Source organism: Fukomys damarensis, unplaced genomic scaffold (assembly GCF_012274545.1).
Source record: "Fukomys damarensis isolate Sample0158 unplaced genomic scaffold, DMR_v1.0_HiC HiC_scaffold_36, whole genome shotgun sequence".
Lineage (NCBI taxonomy): Eukaryota > Metazoa > Chordata > Mammalia > Rodentia > Bathyergidae > Fukomys > Fukomys damarensis.
In genome coordinates this window covers 39,102,716-39,115,924 of record NW_022900948.1, presented here as the reverse complement: position 1 = coordinate 39,115,924, position 13,209 = coordinate 39,102,716, and the positions used below count along the sequence as shown (strand labels likewise).

The 13,209-nt window shown below is 44.7% G+C and overlaps 1 protein-coding gene across 8 annotated transcripts in view; it reads left to right on the top strand.

Moving 5' to 3' along the window:
• Dennd1a (DENN domain containing 1A) overlaps positions 1-13,209 on the top strand; it is a 348,973-nt gene that overhangs the window by 297,525 nt on the left and 38,239 nt on the right. For all 8 annotated transcript variants that reach the window (XM_019205953.2, XM_019205954.2, XM_019205955.2 and 5 more), the window contains one exon: positions 3,223-3,354. In XM_019205953.2, the coding sequence (XP_019061498.1) occupies positions 3,223-3,354 (132 nt within the window). The remainder of the gene's footprint in view (positions 1-3,222; positions 3,355-13,209) is intronic.

Below are 13,209 nucleotides of genomic sequence, written 5' to 3'. Positions count from 1 at the left end.
ATTTACATTCCTAGCAGCAAGGTATGAGAACCTGCTGTCCAACCCCTCCACTGACAACTCTGTTAATTCTAAGCCATAATTTTCTGTAATCATAGGTATCCAAAGCTGCTTCATGGGCTCCCTTCTGTGTGTATGATCTCCGCTAGCAGATACAATAGGGGATGTAATTGTGACTGTTTTGTTCTTGAGCTGGGCTCCTCCTCCTCTGCTCCCTGTGGCTTCCTAGGAGGTAGCAATAGTCCTTTCCCAGGTGGGAAAAAGAATGAAAACGTGAGAGTGAGTGGGGTGACCCACAAGACTTTGTAAGGAAGCTTGTGTGCCTCTAGATCTTCTAAATGAATGTACAGCACTGCTTTTTGATAATCAGACACTTGTATTTTGAACACATTTACCTTCCAAATGTTCGGTTCAATTTTACAAAGATTTGTCGGAGAACATGTGCTAGATTCAAAGGAATCCAGGCCCTATGGGACTTGCAGTCCACAGGGATACCCTGATCACTAGCACGGGGCATAGCAGTGTCTGATGAGAAGGGTTGCGGAAAAGGAGAGTTCACTTCTGCTTGTGCACTGATCACTCTTCTGTCCAGGATACCTACATTTGTGCTCTTTTTATGGGTTGAGGAGTAGTGGCTCTGGTTTTTCCACTTTCTGGCTTTATGGCCTTGGTGAGCCCTATTTCCTCACCTATAAAAGAGATAATCCTGCTTACTTTGTGATCATTGTGGGAACTATGTGAAAATGAAGACTAAGGATCTGGAAAAGTACCCACCAGGCAAAAGGACCTGCTCAAACAGGGTAGCTCTCTGTCCTTTGCAGTGGGTAAGGATCTTGGATTCAGTTTGCACAGTCGTGGAGCATTTTTCAAAGCTTCCTCGTGTCTTATCTCATTTAACTCATTCTCCCAGTAGCTTTGATATTTTCCCATCAGGTGATCATGTCCCCATTGTAAAAATGAAGAAAGAGTTGCAGAGAGATTGAATAAATCTGAAAGATCAGACAGCTAGTTAATGGTAAAAACAAAACTAGAAGACATTTTTTATTTATAAGTTTAAACTATAACACTTTCCCACATGCATTTTTTTAATAACTATCATATTAGAATTTTTCCGTTTGCATCTTCTTGTACCATATTACTTTGCAGATCCATTTTTTCAGCCATACACATATACATGGAAGCACAATACAGTTGTGCCTTAGTTCACGAACTTCATTCTTTCCATGATTCAGATCGAAACCAAATTGGAAGCATATCCTGGACCAGTCAGGAATTTGTTACTATTTGACCTTGTTCAGCCTCTGTGTTCATCCTCTAAGTACCCCTACCTGGATCCAAAATTCCTTCTTTGCCCTTTGTTGCTTTCTGGCACACACACATACACACACACTTTTTTGCACTTGACCTGAGCACCTTAGGGCAGGCCTTTTCCAAATGAGACATTTTTAATTGGCTGTCAGCTGCCTCTTTATCACAGACCTTAGCCTGGCTGAGACTGCCAGTCCTTTGTAGTCCACTTCATCTAAGCCCTCCCTGTAAAGCCAAGAGATCACCAGCTCCCTGTGCTCTTTACTAAGCAACAGAGGTGCCTCAGAGCTGGCCTCTACAAGCAGCCTCTTCCTTAAAAATGGAACCCAGGAAATAGGCAGTGGGATGTATGAGATCAAGTAAATGTATACCGGGCAGTGGGGGTGGATAATGTACAATTGCTATAGTTTCTTGAGTAGCTACCAAATCCCATTTTACAAATGAAGTAACTGAGGCTCAAAAACATTATATATGTTTCCTCCTTAATACACAATTATTGCATGACCAATTGCTTTTCCCCATGGCCTACCATTCAGGTTATTCAGCCAAGAAGTTAAGAGCAACCAATTATCAAAAGTCTCTGATGTGCAGAGTTTAATGAGTATTAAGGGAGTATGTTCTGTTTATCAAAGTGTGTGTGTTTGTTTTTTCAATGAGAAGAATTGGAAAATATCTTTACTATTTAATTCAGGCTATGAGTTGTTTTTACTTGGTAAAATAAAGTATTTAAATGTGATTTCTTTGTACACTTATTCTCTGCCTTACTGTGAACTTTTAAGCAACTTTCTTGACCTGAGTGAAACATGTAATGCCTGTTACCCAAGTGGGCCACATCTGTGATCCACTTAGCCCATGTTTGTTACGCCAGTGTTTGCCAGAGGACCCGTTGCCTGCCTTTTGCACACTGCAGTTATTCTTTTCCTGAGACTTTGACTTCATTCATTAAAAGTACAAATGGAATGTAAATTTCTAGATTTAAAAATATTTCTTTGCTTCCCTAAATGTCCCCTAAAAGGGGTCCTAACAGAATTCAGTCTCTTTATTCTCTTCCTGAAAGACTGAGGATAGAAAAGAGGAACAGGGACACATCACATTCACAAACAGTAACATCATTCACAAACCATAACATCATAAGTAAATCAACTTCCACATTCACAGATAATCAAAGTGATGCAAATTAAAACAACAATGAGGTCCAATTTTTCACCTATTAAATTAGCAATACATTTTTAAAATGATAAGGCTAACAAGTACTGTGAAGCTGATAATGCATCCATTGTTGGTAGTTGGTGTAAATTGGAAAGCAATTTGGTAGAATGAATAAAAAGTCTTTAAAATGTTTGTATTTTTTGACCTAATAATTTCATTCCTGGGTCTTCCCATAGAAGAAATAATACAAAAGGAAAACTGTGATATTTATCACTGGTAGAAAATTTTTAAAAAATTAGGAACAAATAATGGCTTATTAAATTATTGTATATCTGCTCAATGAAATATGTATTCATTAAAATTATTATAATGGCTATGTAGCACCGTGGTGATACTTGTAATGTAATAGGGAAAATAGGACACAAAATTAAGAATGAGCTGTGATTGCAAGTAATTTTTAAATGTCTGCATGTAAATAAAGTGAATATGTAAAAATGAAAATAGATGTGTAAGATAGGATAAAACATGAATTTTTCACTACTGTGAATTATATTATCTTTATAATTTAATGTAGGTGATTTTGGTTACTCTAGTCCTTAAAAGTCAAAGCGTCAAGTTAGCTTTCCATTTCCTCCCTCTCTCCAGGAGGCTAGGCTGAGGACCCCACCCCCAACCCCAGGGAGTTTCTCAGTAGGTTTAGCTGTAGGATGTGAGGGAGCATAGGTGCAGGGCCCAAACACCAACCCCAGACCATATTCCTCCTTGCAGGACTTTGCAGAAAACGGCTGTGTCCCCACTGCAGAAGAGCCACTGCCAAAGACTGCACCATCACCACTGGTGGAGGCCAAGGACCCCAAGCTCCGAGAGGACCGGAGGCCAATCACCGTCCACTTTGGGCAGGTATGAACCCTGACCCTTTTATGAGTCTGTTTCATTTTTTGGTTTGGTTTGTAGCACATGCCACAGACAGTTTCTCATTTCAGCTCTCCTTGGCAAAACAGTTCTGCAGAGTTTTTCACTTGAAATGTTTATGTGGTACAGACATGTTTTGAAGGTGAATATTCAAAAATTTAGGGGAGACAGCATGGCTCTGGTCATCAACTAGCTCCGAGACTGAATAAAATCATTAAATGCAGCTGCTGCCTCCCCTACTCCCAAGCACTGTGTTTAAGGTTCCTGTTAGCTAAGCATCTCATTAGAACGCTTTAGCATCCCAGGCCCTTCTTTGCACCGTCAAATAAAAGGCAACAAGCAAAGCCTTAAAAAATCAATTAGGAGTTCTTTATTAATGTACTTCCTGAAAATCAATATTGGGAGTCATGCTTCTCAGAGTAAACACCCTCGCTACAATTCTGGAGATCCAGTTCTTTACCCAGCTATTTTCAATAACCTGAACGAACATTTGACAATTTATCTTAGTACTCCATATAGAAATAAAAAATTTTTTATCCATTTCCTATCCATAGTTACATTTTTGGTTGAAAAATATTATTACCTTTCCCTACATCTCTTGAATTGACTCCTTTGGTAAGCAAAAGTCATTTTTATTTTTTTGAGAAATGGCTCTGTTAGCAAAATATGGCTGTAAATAGAATCTGCAAGGTTATTTATTTTTAAATCACTTGATTCATTAGACGTTTATTAGCTGTGGCATGATTAAACTAGTCTTTGTATGATTTTTACCTTAAATGTGATTGTTAATTTTACCACGCAAATGACCTAAAATTGTACATTTAAAACATCCCTGTTTTCGACAGATGTTTATCAAGTGCATACTATGCATCAGACATTGAGTGATTTGGCAGTGAAGGGAACTAATGAAATTATTGCTATGGTTATTACTTTAAGATATGAATTGGTTGAAACATAATCATTTTTCTCTAATCAATCTTTTTGAATAATACATCCCTACCTCTTTTAACTTAGGGTAATTTACCTACCCCCTTTTCTGCTTCTGTGCCCTAAAGGATTTTATAAAAATTGAAACGTAGTAAGAGCAAAAGAAGTGTTCATTCGGTTAATGATTATCTTCAAATTGCAGTTGTGTTGGTCCCCCCTGAAGAGCTGCCTGCTCCCAGCTAGGCCCTGTTGGAAAATTCTGCACCCTAGTTTCCCGGCTGTGTTTTCTGAAAGCGCAGCCCCTGGTTGTCACCATCATGGCATTCCAGAGTCAGCTTCCTGCTTTCCTTTGTCCTCATTCCTGCACACACTAACCTGCCATGAAAGGAGCCCCTCGCTGGAGTTTGGAGCCCATTACAGAGAAAGAGGGGGCGGGGGGAGAGGGATTTCATGGTGTTAAACATTCCATTTTCGAAGCACAAAAAAAGGAGGCCCTATTTGAAATGGAGAAAGACTTTCTTTTCCATTTCAGCAAGAAGTAGAGGTGCTTTAATGTCATTCCCAGCTAAATGCAGAATAAGAGTGTGTGCATGAACACGGGTGGGGGATAAACAATTAAAAAGCCACCCCAAACTCTGTTGAAATAAGAGCTGTCTGTGCCTTCACAGGTCTGCAAACTGGAGAGGATGAAAGTGGCTTTTTTTCCCCCGTTTGTCACTTCCCTCACGTGGCTGCCAGCATTATGCAAGTGTACATACAGGAAGGCAGGATTTTTTTTAATGCATGCATGTGGATTAAGGTCAAGCCCCTAGTATCAGCCATGCAGCGGGCTCTCTCCCTTCCAGCTGCAGCCGCAGAGCCTACCCACAGCCACTAGATGCCTTAATTGAGACATGCTGTCAAAGTGACAAACACATTTGCATACAGTCTACACTCTATTTATTTTCTCTGGAAAGGTCTACAGTCTGCTGTTGGTTGAACACTCTTAATCAGTTTGCTGTAAGTGAACTGCCAGCTAGCTCACTTGTCCCGGCCCCTTCTTCATTAGGTGACAGATTAGCTGCTGGGGGATGGGCCAGGAAACCACAGACCCCTTTCTTTTAACTCTTTCCAGCTTTCCCTGGTGGTCGGCTATCCTTCAGTGTTTCCCCAGAGCCTGGTTTGATGGTCCATTGACCACAGCATGCAGAGCTACTGGCAGTCGAGGGTTTTAGGGACTCTGATATTCTACCGAAAGGACAGGCCTTTGGGTTCCAGTTCAGACATTTTTGCCACACTCTCCTGCCATCTGTACTGTTTTTTGTTATTTGATATTTGCCTTTAAACAGACTCAAATCTGACTCCCATACCTACTTTAGCCTCATCTTAAGTGATTAGGTATATCATAAGTTTAATGTATTAGTTCACATTTTTTCTAAACATGTAAGAAAATGTTGTGCTCATCCATAGATAACTGAAACCAATCATGTAGCCCCGGTGGTATACATTATCTTTTTAGAAAAAAACAAATGGATCCCCTAATATCTTGTGTCTTCTCAGCCATAGCCCTATGAAGAAAGGATCATTAGCCCCATTTTATGGACTCAGAGCTGGAGCTCAGGGAACTAAAAAGAGCTGCCCAAGATTGTGTCACCAGCATAGACAGCAGACTGTCTGACTCGAGCCCACACCAGCTCCTATACCAAAAGGGACTTCAGCTGTGCAGTATGTCTGTTGAAGGTGATGTGTCCCAGCAAAATAATTCACCTATCAGATCCTACGCACTAACGTCAGAAAAATCTTTACTATGGATTTGCATTTCTATGGGTTTCATTAAGAACCCCACTGGGGATGCTCACTATTGAGATGGTTGTATTAATCTCTACCTTACAAAGATGGTGCCCATGCAGCTAGCCAGGGCAGCTCCATGGTGACATCCCATTGGGTGACAGGAAGGGGGCTTGTGTCAGAGTGGCCCCTGACAGGAGAGAAGGCACTCTCTTGTCCTCTGCCTCAGGACCTCACTGGAGTTTCTCCTTTGAAGACAAGACAGTCCCTCCATTCAGTTAGGTATCTAATCATCCGCATACCATGTGTAAGATACATAAGTCTTCAGTCTCCACATGGTAGGGTGTAAATGGTGGAGACAAACCATCACATCAGTAGTCCCAACCCAGAGTATGAAGGGTGAGGAGAGAGGTGAGGCCAGCACACTGAGGGCCCCAAAGAGGCAACTGCTTCACTCCCAGGACCACTCTACATATATTAAAAGTTACTTTGTCAACCAACAGAACTTACTAGCAGGTCATTTGTTTGCTAAAGCAAACATAAGTTACACCACTTGGCTTGAGAGGAGCAAAGTGGATTCTTAGTTGGCCTCTGCATCTTTATCATTTATAATTTCTTTGAAGAGTTCACGGCTGTCAGATAGCTTGAGAATGCCTATTTCTACCTTGGAAAATGTTTAAAGAGGATTTAAGTAATTATTTTCCCCTTCTCGTGTTTAGAATCAATTGAGCAATAAGGTCCAAGAGACCGTCAGATGAGATTAAAAAGCCAGCCTTTTAAATTAAGACTAAAAGAAGAATATTGCGTTAGACCTGAGACCAAATGGTTGCTAAAACATTGCCTCAGAATTTAAAAGACTGAGTTACCTCATTACTTCATACAGGATGAGTGTACTGTGACGATACAGCCTATAGGCCCAGCAAGGAGGAGCTTTGGGCCTAGTGGGGAGCTGCAAGGGTGGAGAAGCTTCCTGCCAGACCCTACTTCCTTTCCACACCCCAGGAGAGGCCCCAGCTTCCCCCAGGGCAGGGATGAGAAGACAGGTAGACCCCTTCGAGGTTCCCCCTGCTTTTCTCTCCTGGGATGGGGAATGGCTACAGATGAGATCAGAAAGCAGTCCTCCCCAGCACGGCCTGGCCACTCCCCCAGCCAGAACAACTTGCCGTGAGCCCCTCCTCTTGGGAAGTCTGCAGAGGTAGCGCCCCCACAGAAACTGCTCTGCTCCCTGCGTTTAATCAGATGGCCAAGCCACTAAGTGCTTTCTTATCTGCTTTCCAGTCTATCAAACTCTAAAAAATTATGTATTGAGAGGTGCCTCTATTCTTCTCTCATTTGAGCAAAGACCTTTGACATCGTATAACGTGAAGTTTAAAAAGCCAGTTAAACCAGAGTCCCAAGCACCACTGTGGCTTTCAGAGGACTGTCCAGAGAGCTTCAGATACCACTGTAGGACCAGCCCTTAGAATGTGACCGCTACTTACCTGGAGAGTTCTCACTTTTCAGGCATGAGCTGGTCATTTAGTACCCATCGCACGCTGCACAGGAGAAGGCACTTAGCCAGCACATACCTTCTCAGCACCCTTGGCTCTGAGTGCCCTTATAAACCCTTTTTGTTCCATTTAGGTTGAAAGTGATGCACCCTTCAATTCACCCATTGCCCCCAACCACCTCCAGCAGGTGTTCTGTGTTTCCCAGGTACCTCAAGTGCTGGCCTGCAGAGAGAACATACACTCCCCACCAAACCGTACACCTCCACCCCCCATCTCAGCAAGCAGTGCTGCTGTCCATCCAGAACCTGGCTCCACGTGCCATCCCAGAGCCTCTTCCTTCCACCTCCCAACACTGCTGAGTCCCTCCTTTCCATCAGCTCTGCTTCAGCCTTGGTGCCAGCTGCAAAACTGCACTGTGCCTCAGCCTCCTAAGCTGCACCCCTGCTGCAGTCCTCACATGGCCTTGAAGGCACTGCCTGAAGTATGCATAGAAACTGTGTCACCCCTCTCCTAGCCTCCCCAAAAAATTCCATCTTCTGTCTTGGCATGGCCCATGAGGATCTTTACCACCTTGCCTGTCCAGTCCAACAGCAGATCCCTTTGATAAATCCTGTCCTAGGAAGAGTTGGTTGTACTTGTGTTTGTGCCACCCTGGACTTCACACATGCTGTGCTTTTCACACAACCTTGTGATCGTGTCTTTAATGCTTTCCTCTTCCATGAAAACCTGAGTCTTTCAGAGTCTGTCTTCTGCAGAGCCTGGCACAGAGCTATCTTGTAAAAATCCCAGGGTTTTGTTATTGCTATAGTCATAATTGGTCATCATTAATTGATTGTTGTTTAAGTACTCATTGTGTGTCCAGCAAGTTATTTGGTTTCATTTCAGTTGCTGTGCTTATAATTCTGTTAAATTGAACAAGAAAAATGAATATTCAATTAGTGGTAAAAAACTGTTTCCGGGACTGGGGATTTGACTCAGTGGTTCTGCCACCTGCCTCGCAAGTGCAAGGGTCTGAGTTTGATCCACAGTACCAAAAAAAAAAAAAAAATGTTTCCAAATTCTCTTTGCATTTAAGGATTAGTTTCCAAGAAGAAAGAGATTTGTGTTATAGGAGTTTATATCCAGTCTCAGTTTGTGTGTTTTTATGAGATCCTAAGGGAAAGGAGAGGAATAAGGCAGGGGACTAGGTCTTCCTCTCCTCCACCCTGAGGGCTAGCATACCTGTGCAGGAGAGGGAGAGGGAGAAGAGAGGAGCCAGAGAGGAGAGAGCATCATCCATTGAATCCTGTGGAATAAAGCAGCTGCATAAATGAGACATAATGATTCATCTGTAAAAAAGACTAATGATACAATCCAAGTGCAAAATGTGAAGATGACTTCTATTATATGTTGTTGAGTTTTTTTGTTTTTGTTTTTTACTTTAAAGATGTTTTTCTTGGGAAAGTTTGAAAATGTGAAGATGGACTGGGACATTAGATGACTTTGTTAATATCATGATTTTTGTATGTATTCCTTGTCTTTATTCCTAAGAGATACATGCTGAAGTATTTATCAGTGAGATAGTATGATGCCGGAAACTTACTCTCTAATGGTATGGCCAAAAACTTATACATACATACAAACCCACATGCAGAGACACATACATACAGAACTTATTCCTAGAGATGGAGGAAAAACCAAATACAGACTCCTCCCCTCCCCTAAATTTAACTGCCAATAGGCAAATACAGATCAATTGTTAGAGACAGTGAGGTAGTGTGAATGAGGCACTGGTTGGTTGGTTGATTTATTTAGAGACGGTCTCACTGCGTAGTTTAGGCTGGCCTTGAACGCACGATGTAACCCATGATGGCCTTGAACTCATGGCAGTCCTCCTGCCTCGGCCTTCCAGTGCTGGGATTACAGGCATGCACTGCCACATTCAGCAAGCAAGATTTTAGAATTAGGCAAGTCTGGGCTTGAATTTCATTTGTCGCTATCTGGTGACTTTCAAAAAATTGCTTAACCTCCATGAAATTCATTTTGCACATCTTTAGACAGGGAATAATATTCACATCATAGGTTCCTATCAGGATTAAATGAGATACAGCCTAAAAATAACTTGTGCAGACTAGCATGTAGGCCCAAGGTAAACTTGCTTTGTAAGTTACACCATGTCCACTGGGCACAGTAAAGGTCAGAAGTGCCGTGGCCAAGGTCAGTCTCCTCCCTAGACTGCGCCTCCTTCAGGGATCTAAGTACTTGAGTGTCAGTCTGAGCCCCTCCGTGTACGAGGAATCCAGTGGTCTAAGAGTGGCTAGGGTGGGACTGAGGTGCTCACCACCTGCCAGGCACTGCAGTGACACTTGGAGAGAGAGGTCTTCATCTGACTTCAAGTACCACCAGCAGCCATTCAGCAGGTTGGCCCGTGTAATCTGCTTAGCTACCCTGTGAAGATCTCGGGATTTATCCCTTCGCAGAAGGTCAGGGTATGGCAGACCAAGGAGGTAGGTGCCAGGTGTCCTAGATTGAAGGGATGGAGACAGTTGTCCGTAGCTCTCTGTGATGGCTTCCTGGAGAACAGCAGGATCAGCTGCAGTTCAGGGGCCAGTCATGGAGAGGTAGAGAAGCCAAGAATCTAGGTCATTTGTTCAGCGTGTAATTGCTAAAGGCTCTTCTAAGCCACATCTGTGAAAATAGGGATGGCAATAACCCAGACCCTGACTTCTGGGAGCCCATAGTTTGATAGCCAGTGGTTCAGCTTAATCTGAAAGGCCTGTGTGATCAGGCTGTGGGGCATCCCCAAGTTCCCTGTTTACCCTTTTCATTTGTCTTAAACTCCAACCAGTTTGGTCCTGAGAGCCATTTCCCTGCCAGCATCCTTAGCTGCCCATCACCTCCTCACTGATGACTTGCTAGACAGCACTGCAACATCAACATAAGGAACGATCATACCCTCGCTCTTTGTCTGCTTTAGGGACTAGGCAGAGTGCTCGCTTCCCTAGGGTTCGTGGGAGCCATTTCTTCAGGCTTCGTCCTATTTACGTGGGGAAGGTTCCAAACCCAGGAGGCTAACCATGGGAGCTCTTCTAGGCTGTTTTAGGATGAGATGGCAGCTGACTTCCCGCTAAGTCCCAGATTCCCTGTCCTGGACCAGACAGTCCCCACTTGCTGTTTCCAGCTGATCGCAATGAAGGATTCTCATCTTTAAATCATTCCTTTCCCCGAGGTGAATTCTGCAGAAAGAGCTAACCAAAACGCACAAAGAGGAGTGGAAATTGTGCTGGTCGGCCACATCATGGCTGATTGAAATACAGAGTCCAGCTGCACAAGGCAGTCTGAGCTGGGCTCTGTACCTGGAGCTGTGTTTTGTCCTCCCTTCCCTTGGACGGTGATCCTGCCAGGCTCAGTTGGCCTGCCTCTGAATGCACTCCATGGAAATCATGGGGTGCTCTCCCCATGGTTTCTAGCACCATTTTTGTTTTGGCATCCCCTACTGACCTGTTCCTGTTTTGTGAGCTTCAGCTCCTGAAGTGGTTTGTGAACTCCAGCTCCTGCCTATAGACTCCCTAGATCTGGCCTGTGAGACACAGAAGGTATCAGAAAACACTAGTGAGTATCGGGAGAGGCAGCCCCCCAGCGCTACAGAGTGTGAGTACCCCTCCAGATTCCCTCACTGGTCACTGACGTGCCTATATGATCAGAGCACATCACCCGTCAGGGCCCACCCAAAAGCCACCACCTCCCAGCCCATCCTGCCCAGATCTGGGCTTTCGGGGTTAGAAGTCCCTGCCTTCCTCTACTTCAGGCCAGTTCCTGCTCACCCTGCAAGGCTACATGAGGTGTCTCCTACACTGGCCAGAGTCTTTCTCTAGCCCCGCCACATGTTACATTCATTCATTGGCTCTTTTATGAGCATTTGCTGTAGGCCAGACTCTGGGTCAGCTCCTAGTATCTCTACCCCCAGGAATGTCACTCATCCTCTCTCCCACCTTAATCCTACCCACCCCTCCAGTACCCCTGCCCTGGCTGAGCCCCCCACACACCCACACACACCCTAACCCTGACTTCTCCAAGCCTGTGCTCTGCTGCACTGGGCTAGTGCCAGCCCAGGAGACTGCTTGCTGGTGGTGCACTTACGCACAGTCCCCAGTCAGAGACAGTGTTGGCTTCATCGCTCTATTCTGGGCACCTCACAGGGTCTGGCACAAACAAGCTGCCCTGTGGGAGTTTGGGGAATGACCAAATGGTGAGTGAGTGAGTGCATGAAAGGTAGCGAGTCGTGGGGAGATGGCGGGCAGGTCGACTCACACCTGTGCCCTTGAGCAGCCAATCCATTCAGCAGAGCAGAAGCTAAAATTAAAAAATTCCACAGTGCCTGTATCCACTCTAGAATCCAGCATGCACAGCCCTGTCGTGAGTGACAGGCCTCGAGTCCCCGAGTCTATCCATGTTCAGCAGTGACAGTGGGGTCTCTTTGCCAGGGAACCAAGCAGAACCTAAAAACAGCATTTCTTTAAAGGTCTGTGTTGGAGCTGCTCCATATCTAGCTCCCTGCCAGGGAGATATTGAGCCCAGCAGGACAAGAGCAGAAAATCTGATTCAGTGAGACCAGAGGAGGCATTTTCTCAGATTAGAATGCTCTGTGCCAAAGGTGGGGCGTTTATCACAGTAGGGAAGGGGAAATAAAACATAAAATATTGAAAATAAATTATATCCCACAAGCAAGATCCTTTGAGAGAGTTAGCTCGGTGTCCAGGCTGTACGGGAAGTCCCTGCCCTGTGGCCACAGGGATGGATGCTTGTGGGGAGCTGCCTCCTGCATGTCCCCCATCAATCCCTACCCTGTCAGAGCCAAGCACTGCCTGTGGACTGGGTGAATTATTAATCCGCCCGTACCCTGGGAAGGGGTGACAAGGATCAACCAAGAGATGGGGAAGCAAGAAGAGGTCAGATGAGACTGCAGAGGTTTTCATTGTGATGTGGACTTGCTGTGTCACAGCCAGGCCCCTCCTCAAGCATCATCTTGCTTAACCTTTTCTGCAACCCTGTAAAATCGATGCCGTTATCATTATCCCAGGAGAGCTAATGCTCAGAGAGGTTAAGCAACTTGCCCAAGGTCATACAGTAAGTGGCAGGGCGAGAATTCAAACCCAGGCCTATCTGCAGCTATAGCCTGGGCCCTCCCTACCCCCTCATCAGTTCCTCTTCATCAGTTCTACCTACTTCCTCAACCACTTAATGGGGGCCACTAGTGTCACTATGCAGAAATGTGGCTCAGGTTGACTGCAGGGGGCAAGGTCACTTGGTCCTGCTTCTCTCTCACTGCTGCTGCCCGGACATGGAGCTTTACTTTATCCCAAGAATGAAACTTAGCTAAGCTCCAGAAGCCATAACGGGTGTAAGAATACAATGGTGCTGCCCTTCCAGATGCCTGCTGTGTGCCTGGCACTGTCCTCAGCAGAGTACACATTTTCTCACATTCTCTTCCCAAGACAGCACTGCATTAAGGACCACTGTCACCCCATTTTCTGCAGGGCCGAGGGCCTTACGTAACCCCCTGACTAGTACAATGAATCCAGATTGAAAGTTCCTGCTTTTACCTTCCTGTCCTGCCAGCTAGATCGGGAGACAGCAGGGTAATGACAGTAGCCTCCTGGCAGCCAAGGCTGTGTGCCAA